Consider the following 23,278-nt stretch of genomic DNA (forward strand, 5'->3'; position numbering starts at 1 on the left):
CCCTTCTCCAAATAAGGGGACGTGGGATACTGCCTTAAAGGTAAAGGTAAAGGGACCCCTGACCATTAGGTCCAGTCGTGACCGACTCTGGGGTTGCGGCGCTCATCTTGCTTTATTGGCCGAGGGAGCTGGCGTACAAGCTTCCGGGTCATGTTGCCAGCATGACTAAGCCACTTCTGGCGAACCAGAGCAGCGCACGGAAACGCCGTTTACCTTCCCGCCAGAGTGGTACCTATTTATCTACTTGCACTTTGACGTGCTTTCGAACTGCTAGGTTGGCAGGAGCAGGGACTGAGCAACGGGAGGTCACCCCATCGCAGAACAGCCAACCTTCTGATCAGCAAGTCCTAGGCTCTGTGGTTTAACCCACAGCGCCACCTGCATCCCGCGAGATACTGCCTTAAAAAGCGTCAAACCATTGGCCCATTGAACTCAACACTGCCTACACTGACTGGCAGCAGTTCTCCGGGGTTTCAGGCAGGGGGCATTCCCAGCTCTACCTGGCGACGGCAAGGGTTGAACCTGGAATTTTCTGCGTGCAAAGCAGGTGAGTTAGAGGCCGCCTCTCGGTTCCTACAGCTGGCTACAGACAAAGCCATTAGTCCAGCTAACTAGGAGAGCACTGTCTTCTCTTCCAGCTCCCCTCACCCCCCTGTGCAGCCTGCCTTTCTGTTCCATAGGCTCTTCACGCATGGAGAGGCATTCTGGCCCAGAGCATCACGCCTGGCTAGAACAGAAGAGCAAATGCCAGACGCCATCTGCATGGCTGCCCTTGCGCCTGCCTTTCCTGACCTCCTGACTTTCCGATGAGGGAGGGGAGCTGTTTGAATGGGGTGGGGAGGGGGGCGAGCAGGGAAGGAACTTGAGAAACACGGCTGTTGACCTTGCTACTGAAACCAAAGGGAACCTTCAAATATTCCACAAAATATTGCCATTGTGTAATATTTCCATTTGGAAAAAAAATACCATGGTATGCAGGATTTGAAGTATAGCAAAAGATGAGACTCTGTAGTTTAACCATTTGGAATTAACGTATATAATGGATGATGATGCTGATTATACCCTGCCCATCTGGCTGGGTTTACCCAGCCACTCTGGGCGGCTTCCAGCACATATAAAAACATTGTAAAATGTCAAACACTAAAAAAAAACACCCTTCCCATTACAGGGCTGCCTTCAGATGTCTTCTAAAAGTTGTGTAGTTCTTTTATCTCCTTGACATCTGATGGATAAAATGTAAGCAACATAGCAGCTTTATCAGGGCATAAAACAATACCATGGAAGGTTGGATTGGAAATCAATGGATAGGAGAGATTTGTTGTGACTGTGTTTTTAAAAGAATTCGTAAATTTGAAAATTTAATTTAAAAAGATTATTTTTTTAAAAATGAAACCAAAGAAACAAGGAATGTAAAATGTGGAGACAGCTTCTCTTGGACTTGGTGGGACCGTGCTGTGGGTTTACTGATTTATTCAAATTTACAGCATTTACAAACTGCTTCTTATTGTGACATACCGCCCCAATCTCCAAGCAGTGAGAAACTCCAGCCGTTCCAGCACTTGCCCAGGGTTCAGTTTCCTTGTAACAAGAGGAGACTGTGACGCATTTGGGATAGGTAGATAGATATACATACAACCTGAGCATAGGGTGGCACAGCATTAACACCTCAGCAGGTCTTGCTTTTCCATTGGTCACAGTTTTAGATCCAGGACAGAGTGAAGCACAGTCTCTCTGTCTGCAGCTTCTAGCATTCCACTTTTCAGCTCTCACACACAACGCTGGCAAGTTCATGAAGCAGGGCAGGGGGTGAAAGCACACTGAGTTGGTTTATGGCAACAGAGCGACTTCTTTGGGGATGTTAAATCGTGGCACTTAACTAGCCAGCCGTTAACTTGATAATGGACCAGCTTTGGCAAGCTTGCTTTCGTATATTGGAGGAGGACCCCAGATGATATCCGGACTGAGCCCCAACCTCACCCGCAAAACACATAACAATCATTTTTTGTTTTTGAAAAATCTCAAAGATGTGTACACAGCATAAAAACGGGGTCAAGAATATTGTTAAAACTAAAACAGAAATACAGCATGAAACATTGAAAACAGTAGTGTAAAAATATATAAAAGCTTGCAAAATGGGCATTCATATGAATTTATATTAAAAAAAAAAATATTTTGGGCCCGGGAAAGCTTGGGCAAAGAAGATTGCAAATTTGAAGAAATCACAGCTAGCTAAATGCAGGAATCACATTCATATGCATCACAGCTTTTGAAGAACTAGAGTCCACTTCATCAGATGCATTATTATTAAATTTTGGTAATGCTTTCATGAAGAAATGGACATTTCTTCTTGTGAACTGCCCTGGGGTGTATTTGTATGAAGGTGTGTAGATGCTTTCGATAAACTAAATGAAAACAAAGACCAGGCTGTTCATCTGGGCGGCTTCTTGGCTGATGTGTTCTTGTGTCCTGCCTAACCCCCCACTCCAGCAGCCAGCCCCCTCGCCAGGCATCCATCAGGCCTTGTTTGTGGGTTAAGCCCTGACTGACCTAAATGGAGCCTGCTTTGAATTTGGCTGGTTTCAGTCTAGCTCCCCCTCTCCACACATTCCTCTTCCTGGCCAAACCCTAGGTGGTTTGGGGGGCAGAGTGGAGTGCAATGTGTTCCAGTCGCCTGCTCAGTCAGGAAGGCTTCGTGTTTGTAAACAAGACAGAACGCAAAATGGTATATGAGTGGCAGGGAAGCACACTGAGAGATTAAATGCATTGTTCTGCTGTCATTGTGTGTGTGTGTGTGTGTGTGTGTGTGTGTGTGTGTGTAAGGGATGCGTGACCATGTCAATTTTTGTTTCAGTTTCTCCTTTCTCCAATCAGTTTTCCACATTTCCACATAAAAGCATCTGGAGTCAACTAAACACACAGTCCCTCCTCCTGCCAACTAAACACACGGTCCCTGCTCCTGCCAACCTAGCAGTTCAAAAGCATGTCCAAGTGCAAGTAGATAAATAGGTACCGCTCCAGTGGGAAGGTAAACGGCGTTTCCGTGCACTGCTCTGGTTCGCCAGAAGCGGCTTAGTCATGCTGGCCACGTGACCCAGAAGCCATACGCTGGCTCCCTCGGCCAATAAAGCGAGATGAGCGCCCCAACCCCAGAGTCGGCCACAACTGGACCTAATGGTCAGGGGTCCCTTTACCTTTACCTTAAACACACAGACATACCCGTGTGCAGCTAACTCCACACAAAGGCTCACACAACTCAAACACATACACTCTCTCACACATAAAGTCATACAGTGGTACCTCGGGTTAAGAACTTAATTCGTTCCAGAGGTCTGTTCTTAACCTGAAACTGTTCTTAACCTGAAGCACCACTTTAGCTAATGGGGCCTCCCACTGCTGCCACTTTACTGGAGCACGATTTCTGTTCTCATCCTAAAGCAAAGTTCTTAACCCGAGGTAATATTTCTGGGTGAGCGGTGTCTGTAACCTGAAGCGTCTGTAACCCGAGGTACCACTCTTGAGTTCCCCCACCAGAAGCGCAGCCATACAATACAGGAAAGGAGTTCTGATACAGATTGTACAACCATGGCTTATTTACTCATAAGAAGAACCCCGCTGAATCAGCTCAATGACCAGTCTACTCCAGCATCCTGTTTTTACAATGGACAGCAAGATGCCCATTGGGAATCCCACAAGCAGGACCTGAATCACTCTCCCTGTGATCTCCAGCACCTGTCATTCAGAGGCATGAAGCCTCCAACAGAGGAGTGACCACTGGCCAGTAGCTGCTGATAGCCCTCTCATCCATGAATTTGTCAAATCTTTTAAAGCCATCCAGGTTGGTGCCCATCACTGCCTCCTGCCAGAGGGAATCCCATAGTTTAACTACAAAAAGAAGTTCTTTCTTTTCTTCAGTCCTGAATTTTCCAACATCAATGGATGGAAGGATGACGCACACAGAACTATCATCCTGTTACACTCTCTCTCTCTCTCTCTCTCTCTCACACACACACACACACACACACACACAGACACAGAAAACGATGCATGTAGGCTTCAGGAATTATTGTGCAGGTACCCAGAATCACACTCGTGGGACCTCTTGCACATGATCAAATCAATACACTCGTGCATGCTTACTGTACATACTTGACCACAGCGAATACCTTTTCCTACAATAAACAGGGAGGGAATCTCTCCCCTTCCACCCCCACTTTCTGGTTCTCACACACTACAAGGTGGGAAGTATATAGTTCTCTCCAGTGCCTGCTTCTGCTTACATATTATATATGCACATATATATATATATCCACTTGCTGGATCATCTGACAACTGGGAAACACTGGCCTGTGAGTGCTCCAGTTGGAAAACAGCCTTTACCAAAGGTGTCATGGGCTTTGAAGACACTCGAACTCAGGGCACAAGGGAGAAACGTGGTAGGAGGAAGGCACGCTTGGCAAATCCACACCGTGATCAGCTCCCGCCCGAAAACCAATGTCCCCACTGCGGAAGGACGTGTGGATCCAGAACTGGCCTCCACAGTCACTTACGGACTCATTGTTAAAACTGTGTTTATGGAAGACAATCTCACTCGGCTACGAGTGATCGCCAAAGAAGAAGAAGATATGCACATACTGTAACAGATCTGCCTGTAGCTGGGTGGTAGAGCGTTTGCACTACATGCAGGTTCAATCTCCAGTATCTGCAAGTAGGGCTGGGAATGAGTTGCTATCAGTTGGAGCGGAGTAGACACTACTCACCTAGAGAGACCAGTGGTCTGGCACAGTATAACTGAGTGTCCCATCAGTGAGGGCCTTGGTTTAGTGTTAGGGCACCTGTTTGGCATGCAGAAGGTTCCAGGTTCAATCCCCGGCATCTCCAGGTAGGGCTGGAAACATCCCCTGGGGGAGCCCTTGGAGAGCGGCTGCTGGTCATTGTAGACTATTGGACTACTTGAATATTGTTCAACTGCCTTGGTGTATCACGTCGTGAAATTTCTGCCCATTGAAGCAATTGAAATGGGCTGTGCTAGTTGATTTCTAATTGTATCTCGGAATTAAAATGGTAAGGCAACAGAATACAATACAATAAATTTAAAAAGCAAGCTGGGTGTTTTTTCTTTAAAGCCTTATTTATAGCCACATCAGATAACTGGCCCACCCACTCCAGGTTCTCAGAGGGTAAGTACACTCTTTGAACTGTCTACTGTAGTGGGTTTTTGTAGCTTACACAGTCACACGGATGGCAAATGCCATCCAAATACAATTTCATCCGGCGCTCTTTTTGATTATACGAGTTTTTGATCTGCTGTTTATGTCTTATCTTGTGATGCTGCCGTTTTGCCTCTTCTCTACAAGTTTCTTCAGGTATTTTTCTTTATACCTTTCATCTCCTTACCTTATACCTGAGCGTGCTCAGTTCCTTCGGTCTTTTGTTGAATCATTGGAATACCCTGTCCGTCTTGTTTGTTATACATTTAATAAGATAATATAATTTTAAGAAGGAAAGAAAGAAAGAAAGAAAGAAAGAAAGAAAGAAAGAAAGAAAGAAGCAGTAAAAAGGCAATTTGAAACTCAATATGCATATTTAATGCAGCAATGCCTCGGATCACCTGAACAAAGCCTGCTAACCTTTGGCGGTGCACAAATCACAGCTTGGGAGCCCCTGATGTAGACAACACTGAACCGGATGGACCAGTGGTCTGACTCAGTATAAGTCAGCTTCCTACGTCTCTTTCCCTCGTGCACGCATTTTTCTTTATCTCTCTCTCCCCCCTGGAAGGAGTCTCCCCCCTTCCTCCCATACTCATCCAGACTTGCACAAGGCGGGGCAGAGGGTCTTTACAGAGCATTAAGACTTTGTCTCTCCCACTCCCTATATCCGTACCTTTATGTCTGCGCGACAAAGGAAATAACACACACAAAGAGAGAGCCATCTAAGTGCAAGCAAATATCTTAGCTGTATCTTAGCCCAATCTCCCATCCTTCAGATTTCTACTCTCCTCCATATCCTGAACATACACCAAGCAATGCGCTCCATCAGGAGGGCTCGGTATAGGCCAGTCCTAAGGATGCCGGCGTGGTCCTGTCCATCTTCATCTCCGAGCTTCTGAGACACTCGCTTCCGCTCCCCTGCGCTGGGAAAAGGGCAGCTACCGCCCCCCCCCCGCCCTCCGCCTCTAGCGGCAGACGGCGGATGGGTCCCCGCGGACCTGGATCGGCCCGTGTGTTCAGGGGACGTAAGAGCCAGCGCTCGCCAGCTCCTCAGGGGTGGCCTCTGCGTCAAGGGGAGCAGCCGGAGCCAAGGCGCTGGAGAGAGAGAGAGAGAGAGGACGCCAAATGTAGAGAGAGCCTGGAGCATCCTGGCACTTGCCTCTCTCTCTCCACCCCCCCTCGCCCTCCCGAGCATCATCTCATCTCGGCCCCTTCACAGGTTCTCCTGCGCATCGCCTTGGCGAGCCAGGCGAGGTCGAGGCGTGGGTAGGTTGGTAGGTGGGTGAGTGAGTGGATGGGGGCTCCCGGGTTTTTGCGCATGGCTCTCCGGCGGGGCTGACGGTCCGTTCAGCACCAGGGACAGCGGCAAAGCGCTCCAGCACCACGGAGAGCGCGCCGTTGCCCCGAAAGAGGAAGCGCCGGCTTGGACTTCAGCACCACGGACAGCGGCCGAAAGGTGGGGGGCGACTTAGAAGGAACTTGGGCTGGGTTAGAGATTGCGGTGCCCCCCCCCAAACAACTCAGAGAAGCCTCCATTCTCTGCAGTCTCCCCACCTTCACACACACACACACACACACACACACACACACCTCATTCAATCCTAGGAGCTGCCGGAACCGCCTGCACCACTTGGATTGTAACCCCCCCATATTGGAGGGGGTGTGTGGAACGCGTAAGGACAGAGGCAATGTCTTTATTTTGAGGGAGAAGATTCCTCGCCCACCCGCTTCAATGGCTCTTCTGATCTGCCTCTGCCTTCTTGGGATCCTGAGAAGTAAGTGTAACCCCCTCCTTTCCCTATAGCGTTTAGGGCTCCCTTTCCCCCAACGCTAGCATCCTACTCTAAATGAAAGCAGAGGCTTTGTTTAGAGTCAGACAGTGCGCCCTTTCCTCCTCTCGGCTTCCTAGGGAGGGGAGCCGCTGCCGGTCGCGAGTACGAGCTTCTATTTTTATTGTGTCTCCAAATGATGCTCTTGAAAAATACGTCAGTTACTCAGCTGGGCAGAGATTTGACAGGCCGCCGATGGCTTAGCGGGGAAGCCAGATCGCCCCGTCCAGCTCCTGCCTAACCAGTACTTAGGGTGGACAAGGCGACTTCCATCTCAACAGGCCAACTCATGCTGAAGTTTCCCTCTCCTCAAAAAGAAAAAAGGAAAGGGGGAAAAACGGGAGGGAGGAATCTGGGAAGGTCATTTATCTGCCCATCCTCCATCCGAGGAACCGCACTAGGCAAGGCGAAAGAGTCTGCGGAGTGGGGCAGCAGGATGGGGGCTGAGATTAGGTTCCCCTTAGGCACGACTGTTTACAGCTGGAGGATAGCCCCAGGGAAACTCCATGGGACTGGCTCTGTCTGACAGTCCAGCTAGCTCCATCTGTCTTCCAGCAAGGGGCAGCTGCAGAAGCTGGAAAGTTCATAACCCCAGGCACGATGACGATGAGAGAGAGAGAAGGAAACAAGAAGAGAGGGAGAGGGAGAAGGGGAGAACCAGCAAACGCCGGAGGATCTTCTGAGGATGGAGGAGAGGTTGATAGGAGCACTAGATGGTGATCTGGCGGTTATTGGCTTTGGTGGCTGGTGCTCATTGGGGCTGGTGGGGCGGAAGGCCGGGAGCCCGACAGTAGGCGGAGCCAGAGCCAATGACAGGGAGAGCTAACTGATTATAGTTTTGTCCCCATCCCCCTCTTCCCTGCTGAGTTCTGCAAGGGGCATCACTGAGACTAAGGGTGCCAACAGGCAGGGCCAACCCCGGCCTGGTTATGAGTCAAAAGGCAGGCAGGTGGGGGCACACTAAGCTTGGTGGGGCAGTGCCCTAATTGACCAGCCTCCACTGGGTATTGGGTTCTTGCAAGACTTCTATGAGAGGACAGTTGTATGGCAGTTGCAGACAGTGTTGAGTAGGGGATGGGAGCTTGCAGTCTTCCTGACATCGCTGGACTCCAGCTCCCATCATCCCTGGCCAGCCTGGCTGACAGTCGGGGTGATGGGAATCATTGTCCAACCAAGCCTTGATGGGCACAGGCCCCCCACTCCTGTTGCAGAAGGGGCCCTTTACTAAGTATCTGAATGGTGCAGTTGCACAAACTGGGCCTTACAGGCCTAGAATTATTTGGCTGTTGCTGTGATGGGTTTCTTTTAATACATAATGTTTACTTGTGTGTTTTTTAATTGCAAGGTGTTTTGGGGTGAATTGCAGGGGGAGTGAGATATCCATTAAAAACAAAAGCCACCCCACAATATTTAAAACGAGGGATCATCCCGAGAGGGTAGATTCCCTCAAGGCAGCAGGTTTAACATCTGGGTATTCTGCAGCTTCCAGTAGATAAATTAGATGCCTTGTATTTAGGTTCTTGCTGTTTTGTGTTGACCTGTAGATTCCCTCCCCTTATGGATGCCTCACACACAACATTTTCTAGCTAATGACATGCCCAAAGTCCTGTTCTCCATGAACATGATCCATCTTCTATTGTGGAGTAGAGCAACCTTAACACTTGATTCAACAGAGAAGAACCTTGTGTGTCCATCAAACTGTCTTAAACAAAGCCACAGAGCAGAATTCTATAGGTTATTTATTAGATCAGGAATGGGGAATGTCTGGTTCTCCATAAATTCTTGGACTCCAACTCCCATCAGCACCAGCTAGCATGGCCAATGGTCAGGAATGATGATGAGCTGGAGTCCAGCAACATCAGGAGGGCCAGAAGCTACCAACCTATTTCCTAGCCACATGTCCCAACCCGTCAGGGATCACATATTAAATGCACATGGGGCCATCCAGATGTTGTCAGACTCCCATCAGCGCCAGGCAGCATGGCCAATGGTCAGGAATGATGGGAGTTGAAGACCAGAAACACCTGGAGGGCCACATGTTCCCCCTACCTGCTCTAAAAGGAAATCCAGCCATTTCTCTTAACAGGAAATGCCTACCTAGCCCATTTCAAGGGATAGTGCTTTGAGGGAGGAGTGGTGGAAGTAGAGAGAGAAAAAGAGAGAGAGAGAAACATTTCACACTACATTCTCTTCAACATCACATCACTCCTGATCTTATAAACTTCTGTCACATTCCTGAGGAGGATCAGATGATGCTCACGCAAGCAGAACTTTATAAACATTGTGTAGGTAATTTGGAATTTGCAATGCCTGTTCTGGCAGGCAAATCCATTCCGTGTGTGCATTGTAGAAGGGCAACTTAACATCCTTTCCTCTCTCATGCATGCCAAGAGGAATCACAGTTAATCATGTAGTTGGGTGTATGTGTGTGTGCTGTATATATAGTTAACTCTCAGAGGGAATTCCAGCCCTGTCACGCAGGAGAGCTGCACAGAGCAGCAGCAGCGAGGAAGACGGATGAACCACAGTTACTTGTGAGTTACTGCTAGCCTCCAGCATCCAGACTCTAAAGGACTCCAGGGTCCCTGGTGGCTAAGCAGCTGAGTCCATTGTCAGCTCATCCACAGGTACCATTCCCCACCTCTCTGCTTCAGCACTGCGCCTCCCACCCAAGTCAATTAGGGAAAATAACATTTTCCCTAGTCTGCCCTGCAAGACTGTCGTAAGGATTGCTTTAGGTATGCAACAGACTTTGCCCATGTGAAATATGCTATACATGTACGAAGCAACAACAAGCGTCATCATTGCAATGTTTACCCAATCAGTCCAGTGTTGGGTAGCCTTTGTCCTTCCAGATGTTGCTGAACTCCCCATCAGTGCCATCCTGCCTGGCCAGTGGTCCGGGATGTTAGAAACCAGAGTCCAATGGTGTCTCGAAGACCACAGTTTTCATATTCCTGAATAGATAAAGGTTATTTGTTTCTATGTAACTACTTTTTAAAAGGTGGCTGATTTTACCAATGACCAGTAGGTGAGTCTTCATAGACACACTTCTCTGTCCTCCGTTCAGCATGGAAGAAGCATTATCAAGGTCAAGGACACATTATTTGTTGTTGTTGTTTAGTTGTTTAGTCGTGTCCAACTCTTCGTGACCCCATGGACCAGAGCACGCCAGGCACTTCTGTCTTCCACTGCCTCCCGCAGTTTGGTCAAACTCATGCTGGTAGCTTGGAGAACACTATCCAACCATCTCGTCCTCTGTCATCCCCTTCTCCTTGTGCCCTCCATCTTTCCCAACATCAGGGTCTTTTCCAGGGAGTCTTCTCTTCTCATGAGGTGGCCAAAGTATTGGAGCCTCAGCTTCAGGATCTGTCCTTCCAGTGAGCACTCAGGGCTGATTTCCTTCAGAATGGATAGGTTTGATCTTCTTGCAGTCCATGGGACTCTCAAGAGTCTCCTCCAGCACCATAATTCAAAAGCATCAATTCTTCGGCAATCAGCCTTCTTTATGGTCCAGCTTTCACTTCCATACATCACTACTGGGAAAACCATAGCACATTATAGCCAGGGGGAAAACCTCAAGCCAAGCAGGGTGAGTGAGGGGTGTGGCATGGGTGGGTGTGCAGGTTGAGGAGGGTCCCAGGGAAGCCCTGAGGGATGTGTATGGCCCCTGGGCCCATAGTTCCCAACCTCTGCTTTAGAGGAGACTCGCTCCTGAAGACAAGAGGTCTTTACAACTCTTCTTTCTCTCTTTTGCAGAGATGGGGAAGTTGGGGCCCTCTGGACTCCAAATCCCATCAGGCCCAGGTAGTCTGGGATGATGGAAGCTGTAGTACAGCAACATCTGGAGGCCTACAGTTTCCTCATTTCCTATGTTAAAGAGAGAAAAATATTGTATTCAAATGTAGAGCAATGCAAGGAAGACGGAGTAGAGAAGGGTGCTGAGTGACAGGCAGGTCTTCAGTGAGCCTTGAGGGGTCTGGGCTGTCCTTGCATGACCTTCCAAGCCCCACTGCTGAAATCCCATAAACTTTCAATATTTACATTATCTTCCCTTTCCATATAATTCTTCGGATCTCTTTCTGCCTCCGTTCTTTCCCCCACCCACCAAACCCCAGTCCCTATGCAGCAACAACACATGACTTCATGGGCAAGCTTGCACCATTCATTATGCATTGGGTGTGATGTGTTATGAAAGGAAGCAATGTATGAATCATGGACCACTCACCCAATGGTTTTCCCCACATCTCCCATCTTCCAGGAACAAAGCACAGCGATCTCATTTCTCTATTCTTGTTGCCTCTGCTGCCAGTGTTCTATGAGTGCCATCACTCAGTGGTACAGCATCTACTTGTTGCAGAAGGTCCCAGGTCCAATCCCTGGCATCTCCAGGTAGGGTGGAAGAAGGCCCCCTGCCTGAAATCCGGGAGAGCTGCTGCCAGTCAGTGTAAACAGTACTGAGCTAAGGTGAATCTAATGGTCTGACTTGGTATAAGGCAGCTTCCCCTGTCCCTATGTTTTAGGGAAGGGCCATAGCTCAGTAAAGAGTCACATCCATGGTTCTGCCCAGTTTTCTCTTCGGCGCTAGCCATGGTCCTCTCTGCCCCAAAGGCAGCCCATAGGGAATAGCAATCCTTGAGTTGATGAACATTTCCTTCTCTCTCCATTTAAACCAGGGTTGGGCAACATTCAACCCTCCAGATGTTATTGGACACCAGCTCTTGTTATCCCTGGCTATTGGCCATGCTAGGGATGATGAGAGCAGACCACCCAGTTGGTTTAAACTAACCAGTGTTTCCCTAAGTTCTGGCATAACAAGGAACTCTGGCTAGTTTAAAAGCAGAGGTGGCACCTTCTCCACCCCAGAGGCACCACAAGAGGGAGGAAGACAGGAGCCTCTAGCTCACGCCAGCTCACGCCAGAAGCATTTAGCATTGCACTGGAAAGTGCCCAAAAGGTTCAGGTGTAAAAAACAAAAACAAGCCTTGTTTTGGGTGTGATGCTTGAATCCAGCCAAAACTGTCGAGCTGTCTGCCAAGAATAGAAGATGCAGAGGCAAATTCCACCTTGCCAAGGCAAAGCTAGCGTGGTTTGACCGAGTGACTGGTCATGCCCACTTGCTGCCATCTGACACAAGTAACAAAAATGGGGGGGGGGAGGAAAGAGAGAGAGAGAGAGAGAGAGAGAGAGAGAGAGAGAGAGAGAGAGAGAGAGAGAAGTGAGCTCTTCCCTGCCCCATGAATTATAAGATACAAGTGATAGGCTACGATCAGCTTGGAAGGGTGTCACAATTGTGTGGGCTTTGTGTTGCAGTGGTACCTTGGTTCTCAAACTTAATCCGTCCCGGAAGTCCGTTCCAAAACCAAAGCGTTCCAAAACCAAGGCACGCTTTCCCATTGTAATGCAAAACAGCTTAATCCGTTCCAGACTTTTAAACACAACCCCTAAAACAGCAATTTAACATGAATTTTACTATCTAACGAGACCATGGATCCATAAAATGGAAGCAATAATCAATGTACTGTACTATAAAATAAATAAGACAGTATTGTAGATGGTAAAAATTAAAATCATTATTTTTTCTTACCTGCACTGATGATAGAGTTTGGATGGGGGGCTTTTATCCATTTCCGCAGTCACACAAATCAGTCAATCAGTAGCTGAACTGGGTTCCACACAACCACAAAAACAAATTAACCGAAAAAGCCTCAAAAACAAACAAAAAAAACAAACGCAAAATATATAGCAAAAACCAAAGTGCCAAACTTAATCCATTCCAGAAGTCCGTTTGACTTCCGAAATGTTCGAAAATCAATACGCAGCTTCTGATTGGTGCAGGCGCCCCAGAAACAATAGCCGACAATCGCATTGGATGTTCGGCTTCCGGAAAACATTCAAAAACTGGAACATTTACTTCCAGGTTTTCGGCGTTTGAGAACCAAGCCATTTGAGAACCAAGGTACCACTGTACAGCTGTGATGGGGAACCTCTGGCCCACCTGATATCTTTGGACCCATCAGCCCCAGCCAGCTTGCCTAATGGTCAGGGATGATAAACGTAGTTGTAAATGATGGTTAGTTCAAAAGCTGGAATAATAAAGTATAGTTTAATCCTGGCTTAATAGTTTTTAATATTTAATTTTCAACTGTCGGGAGCTGTCCTGGGACCTGATGGTGAAAAGTAGGCAATAAGTTTAAATCATCATCGTAGATGATTGTAGAGTTGGAAGGGACCCTGAGAAAGGGACGCGGGTGGCGCTGTGGGTTAAACCACAGAGCCTAGGACTTGCTGATCAGAAGGTCGGCAGTTCGAATCCCCGTGACGGGGTGAGCGCCCGTTGCTCGGTCCCTGCTCCTGCCAACCTAGCAGTTCAAAAGCACCTCAAACTGCAAGTAGATAAATAGGTACTGCTCTGGTGGGAAGGTAAATGGTGTTTCCGTGCGCTGCTCTGGTTCGCCAGAAGCGGCTTAGTCATGCTGGCCACATGACCCGGAAGCTGTACGCCGGCTCCCTTGGCCAATAAAGCGAGATGAGCGCTGCAACCCCAGAGTTAGCCACGACTGGACCTAATGGTCAGGGGTCCCTTTACCTTTACCTTTAAGGGACCCTGAGAATCATAAGTAGTCCAAACCCCTGCAATGCCAGAATATGCAGCTGTCCGATTTGGCGATCATACCTACAAACTTGGTATTATCAGCACCATGCTCTAACCAACTGCTCTATTAATAATAATAATAATAATAATAATAATAATAATAATACATTTGGAGGGCTGCAGGTTCCCCATCCCAACAGAGTTGGTGTTAAAGGACAATTAAATCGAGTTTATCAAAGTAAAATCATAGAGCTGGGACCCCATGGGTCATCTAGTCCAACCCCCCTGCAAGGAAAGATTCACAGCTAAATAATCTCTGACAGATGGCCATCCAACCTCTGTTTAAAAACTTCCAGTGATGTAGTCTGTTTCCTCTGTCAAATGGCTCTCACCATCAGAAAGGGAAACACGATACTCTGGGCTCAAGAGCACCCTTCCTCCAAGAATATCTCCATCTTCATCCTCATCCTGCCCCCAAGTGATGCTGCCTGCCTGAGCCATGCTGGCGCAAGGACAAAGTTGGCACAGAGATCTGCGGCCAACTAAACGTGCGCTCTCGCTCTCTCTCGCTCTCTCTCTCTCCCGCCCCCCCCCCCGTAAAATATATTTTCTGTACAGTAGTACATTATCCCCTCGCTCTCTCCCTCCCTTCGATCGATCCTCCCAACGACCTCTTTACTCAAGTCAGGCTTCTTGTTTTCCAACGCCTGTCAGCCACCTCCCAAAATTGCAATTAAGCTGTCAAGGGAGCGAGCAGAAGCGTTTGCAATTCACAGCCTCGGCAGGAAAGGGAGGGAGGTGGGCAGGTCCGGATCGCAGCGCGCTGGGACAGAGAGCTAAGGCAGTGGAAAGTGTTGCACTTTTCTCCACCCCGGACCTCCCCAGCACCGTCACCCCATGCCTTTCGCAGCAACCTGACACACAACTGGTGCAGCTTTGGCAAAGAAGAAGAAGAAGAAGAAGAAGAAGAAGAAGAAGAAGGAGAAGAAGAAGAAAATAATAATAATAATAAATTATTATTATTATTATTATTATTATTATTATTATTATTATTATTATTTATTTGTACCCCACCCATCTGGCTGGGTCTCCCCAGCCACTCTGGGCAGCTTCCAACAAAGATTAAAAATACATTAAAATGTCACACATTAAGAACTTCCCTGAACAGGGCTGCCTTCAGATGTCTTCTAAATGTTAGGTAGTTGTTTGACATCTGGTGGGAAGGCCCTCTGCCTGGTTCCCTGTAGCTTTGCTTCTCGCAGTGAGGGAACCTCCAGAAGGCCCTTGGCGCTGGACCTCAGTGTCTGGGATGGACGATGGGAGTGGAGACACTCCTTCAGGTATACTGGGCCAAGAAGAAGAAGAAGAAGAGGAAGAAGAGGAAGAAGAGGAAGAAGAAGAAGAAGAAGAAGAAGAAGAAGAAGAAGAAGAAGAAGAAGAAGAAGAAGAAGCAGCAGCAGAAGCAGCAGCAGCAGCAGCTAAAGGGAGGGGGCAAAATTGTGCTTGTTGAATGTCTGGTTCTTAAACTTTCCCCTTCCCTTGATGCCCCTTTCAACACTCCTGTTTCATGTATTTTTTTTTTAAAAAATGGTTCTGTTGTTGTTTTAATCTGAACTTCCCCTCAAGCTAACAGATGCCAGGGAGGGGAAAAAGGAAATGAAAGCATGTCTCAGCAATCCAGCAGGGGATCGTTGGCCCAGGGGAAGGGTAGAGCATATGCTTTGCATGCAGAAGGCACCAAGCATTCCCACCTGGGACTGGGAGAGAGCCCCACTCCTCTGTCTGAATCCTTGGAGAGCTGCTGCCAGTGAATGTAGATCAGAGTTTCCCAAACCCTGTTTTTTTGGTTCCCATCATCCCTGACCACTGGCTAGGGATGATAGGAGTTGTAGTCCAAAAACAGATAGAGACCCAAGTTTCGGAAACCCTGATACAGTGGTACCTTGGGTTAATAATTTAATTCGTTCTGGAGGTCTGTTCTTAACCTGAAACTGTTCTTAAGCTGAGGTACCACTTTAGCTAATGGGGTCTCCCGCTGCCACCACGCCACCGGAGCACGATTTCTGTTCTCATCCTGAAGCAAAATTCTTAACCCAAGGTACTATTTCTGGGTTAGCAGAGTCTGTAACCTGAAGTGTCTGTAACCTGAAGCGTCTGTACCCTGAGGTACCACTGTATAGACAGACCAATGGTCTGATTTGGTAGGAGACAACTTGCTATTTAAATCAGCACGATGAGGAATAATCAAATCTTACTATTATATTTAAGGGAAGGGTCATAGCTCAGTGACAGAGCAGCTGTTTTGCATGCAGAAGGTCCCAGGTTCAAATCCAGGCATCTCCAGATCCCCTGTCTGAAATCCTGGACAGCCACTGCCAGTCAGTGCAGACAATTCTAAGTTAGATGGCCTGACTCAGTACAAAGCAGTTTTCTATGTTCCAGTGCATGAAAATGGAGACAAACAAAGAACCAGTGTGATCTAGTAGTTAGATTGTTGGGATTCAGTGATCGGGATGCAGACTTGGGTTCAAATCCCTGCTCAGCCAAAGAGCATACCTTTAATAGCTTTCTTTTAGACACCAGGCAGAGCCTGTCCCGTTTGGCAAAGATTTTAACAGTAGTTAAGAACCATCAGGGTCCCACCACAACCCCCTCTCAGTGTTACTTATTTAGAGCAGTTGACCGTTAGGTCCAGTTGTGGCTGACTCTGGGGTTGTGGCGCTCATCTCGCTTTACTGGCCGAGGGAGCCGGCGTACAGCTTCCGGGTCATGTGGCCAGCAGGACTAAGCCACTTCTGGCGAACCAGAGCAGCACACGGAAATGCCGTTTACCTTCCCACCGGAGCGGTACCTATTTATCTACATGCAGTTTGAGGCGCTTTTGAACTGCTAGGTTGGCAGGAGCAGGGACCGAGCAACGGGAGCTCACCCCGTCACGGGGATTCGAACCACCGACCTTCTGATCGGCAAGTCCTAGACTCTGTGGTTTAACCCACAGCGCCACCCGCGTCCCAGTTGGACTCCCTTAGAGCCAATCACCCATTCCCACCACCCTTCTGAGTAATACCCCTCCCCACCTTCTCACTATATAGAAGGATCTGGCAACTTCTGTTTCAGTGTATCTGAAGAAGTGTGCATGCACACGAAAGCTCATACCAAGAACTAACTTAGTTGGTCTTTAAGGTGCTACTGGAAGGAAAAAAAATTCTTTGTTTTCCCTTAGAGCGGTTGAACTCCCTTTTTTAAGCCAAAGGGCTCGCAGAGCAGTTTGTGGACTACAAATTAAAACAAGGCATTACCTGCCCGCAGGCCTAAAAGCGACGGCACAAAAGGAAAAGGCAACAAGCAGGGAAGAGGAAAGAAGTAAACTCAGGCACCATTTCTTAAAGTGAAACAGGAACTCTTATCATGAGGAGCTGGAATGGAAGCAGCTCAGGGGTAGAAAGTGCCAGACAAAACTGGCCTTTCAGCTGACGGCCTTTCTCGTCTCTCCCACTGACGTAGCCTGCTGGAATGACTGCTACCTGGTGGCAGTTGAGGGAGAGAGAGCCTGATGCAGTTGGCCTTTCAAATTCTATTTATACCGCCGTTTTAATGCATTTCTGATGGCTTCCTTTTAGCTGCGCTCATCCTTACGGCATGTGGTTGTTTTTAAGTGGTCTTTGTGCGCGAGGCTAAAAGGGCTTTCGGAGTTAAAAGGCACACACGCACCACTCACCAAAACCTCAACCAACACCAAGTGTGGGGATATAGGCACACATACAGGAACGACAAGAATATTACCGTGTTGAAGAAGGAGGTGCAGAGGAGAGTTAGGAGTGAGATTTTTGAAATAGGCCTCTTTGGTGACAGCTGGGAAGAAAATTTGGCTGCTGGCCAAATTCCTCCCTTGCTACGTACCGCCACACCAGGTCTAGCTTGACCTGTTGGCTTTCAGCCTGTTATCCAACAGCTAAAAGCAAAAGGAGCCCAGGAAGAAAGAAACAAAAAGAGTTGATAATCATAGGTGGGACGTGACTCAGATAATGCTGCAGCCACGATGAAGGCTGGTCCATTCAGGCTTTACCTCAAGAACTTCTGCCTGCCTTTAGTCAACTCCCCACCTGGCTGCCTTCGCACTTACTCCCAGATCATGGGGTGACACTGTCTGTCACCTTCCTCCTCCCTAGTCTTAGGAGGAGGGTGAAGGGGACAAAATTCGAGCAAGCTGGCTCCACTTACCATTGGCTCTGTTAAGGTAAAGGGACCCCTGACCGTTAGGTCCAGTCATGACCGACTCTGGGGTTGCGGCGCTCATCTCGCTTTATTGGCCGAGGGAGCCGGCGTACAGCTTCTGGGTCATGTGGCCAGCATGACTAAGCCGCTTCTGGCGAACCAGAGCAGCGCACGGAAACGCTGTTTACCTTTCCGCCGGAGTGGTACCTATTTATCTACTTGCACTTTGACGTGCTTTCAAACTGCTAGGTTGGCAGGAGCAGGGACCGAGCAACGGGAGCTCACCCCGTTGCGGGGATTCGAACCGCCGACCTTCCGATTGGCAAGTCCTAGGCTCTGTGGTTTAAGCCACAGAGCCACCCGCGTCCCTATTGGCGCTGGTGCCATGCAAGGATTCGGAGACAGGAAGAGCAAGACACACACAGCCTCCATGTCTACTCAGCTGCAGCCTTGGCTCTGCTCAAGGGCTGCTGGATCAGGGCAGGCCGTAATTCTGAGCAAGCTAAGAGCTGGTGACATTTTAACAGCCTGCCAAAATGGGCTCATGAATGCCTGGGGATTAGCTATCCATCAGGAAGCTGGCTTGGAAACGAGCCTGCTTGAGAGGCTGTTGCTTGTGGTCAGGGGAGCTCCTTGTGGAGAGGAGAGAGAGAGAGAAAGAGAGATTCAGGACGGAGCCCTGAATCCCTCCCCAAAATAGTCCTTTTTCGTACAAATGTTCATTGGCTTAGGGCCGTTTCTGTCACAAGATGTGACCGAAAGGTGTCTTCAGGAAAAGGAAGCTAGTGTTTCCCAGACTTGAGTCTCCAGCTGGTTTTGGACTACAACTCCCATCATCCCTAGCCACTGGTCCTGCTAGCTAGGGATGATGGGAGTTGTAGTCCAACAAAAGCTGGAGGCCCAAGTTTTGGAAACACTGAACTAGAAGAGATGGAACTAGAAGAGAAAGTCCCTACCAGAGAAGGACAGCAGATCCATCAAGTTGATGGATTATGTGGAAATGGCTAAAATGACCGGAAGAATAAGATAACAGGAAGACCAAAATTTTAATAAGGAATGGGGGGAATTTATAACCTATCTTTTACATTGTTTTAAATGTTTGTTTTCCTTTTTGGATTGTACCCCCAAGTGTGTTTTATAAGCTGGTCTCCGACTGTAATAAATTATCTATCTATCTAACCTATCTTAAAAAAAACATTGTAAACAGTTAAAATCGTTACTAGGATTGGAATATCGCTTGTAGTTTAAGGGTGAATTTTGGACACAATGGAAATGTAAAAGATGTGGATTCTTATAAAAGATGCCGGAGGAAGTGATTAACAACAGGACCCACAAAGGGGAGGAGGGAAGTCCAGGAGATTCCTTGGAATCTTATTTCCATGTTGCACGTCTGATATGTGAATGTAAACTTTTAATCTTAAAAAAAAAAAGTTTTCTAAAAAGAGGAGACACTGAATGAGAGGGAGGCTTACTGATATTTAATACAGCCACGGTAGCTCAACGAAACGTGCGTATTAATAGGCAGTCAGTGTCTGAATACCAATCACTGAACATCCTGATTTAGGAAGCTGTATGGCTCACTGGTGAAAAGAGATAAGTAGGTGAAATATACTCGGAGTTGATAGTGGATTTCATGCTCTTTATTCAGCTCATAGTGGTGAGGAGGAATGGAAGTTCCCGCAGAATGTCTGTGTTATGTACTGAAGTTCTCACCCTGGGCCAGCAGGGGGATACTGTAGATAGTTATGCAAATAAGGGATCGAAAGTGACATTCAGTGATTGGATAGTTTTAGAAAATTGTTACAGTTACGTTGTACTGGAGCTCTATATAAGCAGGCTGACTGAACCCTTCAGTTCAGTTCTGTTCTGACCTGTGAATAAACATGAGCTGTTTGGAGAATCGCTGTGTCGTCTGATATGTTCACCCACAACTTAACAGTCTGCTTTATATACATTATTTACACAATGGGTCCCATGTGATTGGCTAATTCTGGAATTCTCCTGTAGGCCAATCAGGTTGCGGATTCACTTCCACCTGGAGCTGGATTGGGTGGCTCCTGTGGACCAATCAGACTGCTGAATTCTGGATCCTATTGTTCTAGGACCAATCAGACTGCTGCATTCTGGATCCTATTCAACTCAGTACATTACAGTAGGAATGTCTGCCTTGTTGTGCGTATGCTCTGTATTCGTTCTGAACGGTGTTTGCTTTACTCTGCCTGCTTCCTTCTCCGCCATCACGCAGGGACCCTGGGCACAGACACGGAAGAGCGGTTGGTAGAACATCTCCTGGATCCGTCACGGTACAACAAGCTGATCCGCCCAGCCACCAATGGATCCGAGTTGGTCACTGTGCAGCTGATGGTATCATTGGCCCAGCTCATCAGCGTGGTACGTACCCAAGATGGGGAAGTGGGTTACAGTTGCTCTTCAAATAATTCATATACTTCTTCGAATCTTCTGTAAATCTCTGGTCCCGCAGGTTTCGAATCCTTCCTGTCATTTTGTCCAATTCTGCATAGTCCATTAATTTCGTCTGCCATTCTTCTTTCGTCGGAATTTCTTCTTGCTTCCATTTCTGGGCTAACAGTACTCTTGCCGCAGTTGTTGCATATAAGAACAGTTTGACATCTTGTCTATTAATGTCTAGGATTACAAGTTTTGTAGGGAGAAATATACAAATTGTTACAAAGTAGAAAAATATAGAGATATTGGTTATGAGTTTGAAATGTAATAGGGAAAATAAGAAATGCATACTAAGAGATTAGGTTGGAAAATTTTCAGACAGGACTGATGGAAGTAAAAAAAAATTGAATAAGATGTAGAAGTATGTTTAATTACTGTTGAAAATGATATGTTAAAATGAAGTTATATGGCTTTAGCAGAAATGTTATAAGGAATTAAGTACAAATAGATTTTTAAGGTATTAAAGGGAAAAAAATAAGGTTAGAATAAGTTAAGACAAATTACAGGACAGAAAACAGAGGAAGATGGAAAGGAATTGCTGAAACAGTTAATTGAAATGGAATACGAAAAGGGAGGTGTGAGGAAGTCGTGGAAACAAGTGAATGAAAGATAAGACACTGAAATTAATGGATGTGTTTTAAACTGTGTTTGTTTTGTGTTGTTAATTTAATGTTTTAGTGTTATTGTAATGTAGTGTTTTTGTTTTCGCATTGTATTGTACTGTTTTGTTGAATTCTTTTTCTTTCTTTTATAGTCTTTAAACTGTTAATAAATATTATTTTTTTAAAAAAATAAAATGATATGTTAAAAAACTAATAAAATTAGATGATAGATAGATATAGATAGATAGATAGATGGATAGATAGATGGGGAAGTGGGAACTGCCAAACGGGTCAAATGCTGCTCAAAGCAGAGGTCTTCTGTAAGTCTGGAGGAAGCTTTCTCCCTGGAGCTGCCCTTTTAGAATCAATGAAGTGCAGAGTTCGAAGGGACCTCAATGGTCATCTAGTCCAACCCTCTGCAAGGTGGGCATCACAGCGAAGGAATCCCCGACAGATGGCCACCCAATCTCTGCTTAAAAGGAGAATCTGCCTTCTGAGGGAACCTGCTCCACAGTCAAACAGTTTTCACCTTGCTGAGTTATATTCCTGTGTAGGAATCATTTTGGAGAAAATCTGGCCCTTTTTTAGGTCATCCTCCTTGGTATCATTGGACGCGGGTGGCGCTGTGGGTTAAACCACAGAGCCTAGGACTTGCTGATCAGAAGGTCGGCGGTTCGAATCCCCGCGACGGGGGGAGCTCCCGTTGCTCGGTCCCTGCTCCTGCCAACCTAGCAGTTCGAAAGCATGCCAGTGCAAGTAGATAAATAGGTACCGCTCCGGCGGGAAGGTAAACGGCGTTTCCATGTGCTGGTCTGGTTTGCCAGAAGCGGCTTAGTCATGCTGGCCACATGATTCCTATAATACAAAAGCTGTACGCCGGCTCCCTCAGCCAGTAAAGCGAGATGAGCGCCGCAACCCCAGAGTCGGTCATGACTGGACCTAATGGTCAGGGGTCCCTTTACCTTTACCTTACCTTGGTATCATTATATGTGTCTTTCCCAGCCGGTCTGTTTCTTAATGTTTCTAGTCTTTCTAAAATTTCAGCTTGGATTGAGGATGGGAATGACCAGAATTGATTTATTAGAGTGTTTTCTTCTATAGAGAAATTGTCCTTTTGCTCGCTCACAGGGCATTGCAAATCGTGTAAGGGTGTGCTTTTCCTTTATAATTTTGGGGTCTCTTGCTTATGATGATCAGACCAGACCTTTAGGAGTTGGTTCTCCTTTTTGGATTTTTCCTGGTCCTCTTCTAAAGGTAAAGGTAAAGGTACCCCTGCCCGTACAGGCCAGTCGTGTCCGACTCTGGGGTTGCGCGCTCATCTCGCTCTAGAGGTCGTGAGCCAGCGCCGTCCAAAGACACTTCCAGGTCACGTGGCCAGCGTGATGAAGCTGCAGCTGGCGAGCCAGCACCAGCGCAGCACACGGAAACGCCATTTACCTTCCCACTATAGAGCGCTCCCTATTTATCTACTTGCACTTAAGAGTGCTTTCAAACTGCTAGGTGGGCAGGAGCTGGGACCGAACGACGGGAGCTCACCCCGCTGCGGGGATTCGAACCACCGACCATACGATCAGCAAGTCCTAGGCACTGAGGTTTTACCCACAGCGCCACCCGCGTCCCTCTTCTACCATTGGCTTATGTCAGGTGGTGGTGTGGTTGCTCGAGAGCAAACAGGCAAGACTCCAACCTGTCTTTTCCAGGCTTTATTGTTAGTGTAAACTATTTACAGTGAAGAGCATCACAAGTTCATGTCCGGCTAAGTCGCTAGCAGAATCTGGGAGTGGCCGGTCCTTGTATCTCCCCCAGCATAACAGTCGTGTGACCCCCATCCTCCTCCTCCCCTCTCTGCGCTGAAACCTACTGCGCAGAGTGGGCGCTGGCAAAGGGGGACTTGCCTCCCCTCCGCTTTGCTCAGGCTCGGTGTTGAGGCTCTCCCCAGCATCTCCTGGTCCCTCCGCCCCTTCCCCACTGGAGGCGGAGCTTTCCTCTTTGCCAGAGGAGGAACTGCTTCTCAAGATCTTGAAAGGTGATCATTGCTTGTACCGAGTAACCATCATAATGTAAGTACTCTCTATAATGTGGTGTCATCCTCCCCAAAGCTTGTGGTGCTACAACTCCCACCACCTCTGACCATTGGCCATGCCGGGAGCTGGAGCTTGTGTTCAAAGAAGATTGGACAGGAGCTATCAGTAGCTACTGGCCACAATGCCTCCACGACTGAAGGCAGCAATGCTGCTTAGAACCAGTTGCTGGAAGCTGCAGGAGCGGGGATGGCTTTTGTGCACAGGAGCTGCCCGCATCTGGTTGGCCACTGTGAGAACAGGACGCTGGACTAGCCATTGGCTTGACCCAGTGGGCTCT

At 47.7% G+C, this 23,278-nt stretch overlaps 1 protein-coding gene across 1 annotated transcript in view; it reads left to right on the plus strand.

Moving 5' to 3' along the window:
* Positions 1-6,839: 6,839 nt before the first annotated feature.
* Positions 6,840-23,278, plus strand: part of CHRNB2 (cholinergic receptor nicotinic beta 2 subunit) — a 31,883-nt gene continuing 15,444 nt past the window's right edge. Inside the window, exons 1-2 of the mRNA XM_083591280.1 lie at positions 6,840-6,985; positions 20,095-20,240. Of these exons, the coding sequence (XP_083447406.1) occupies positions 6,943-6,985; positions 20,095-20,240 (189 nt within the window). The 5' untranslated portion in view covers positions 6,840-6,942. The remainder of the gene's footprint in view (positions 6,986-20,094; positions 20,241-23,278) is intronic.

Source organism: Podarcis filfolensis, assembly GCF_964270895.1.
Source record: "Podarcis filfolensis genome assembly, chromosome: 16".
NCBI lineage: Eukaryota > Metazoa > Chordata > Lepidosauria > Squamata > Lacertidae > Podarcis > Podarcis filfolensis.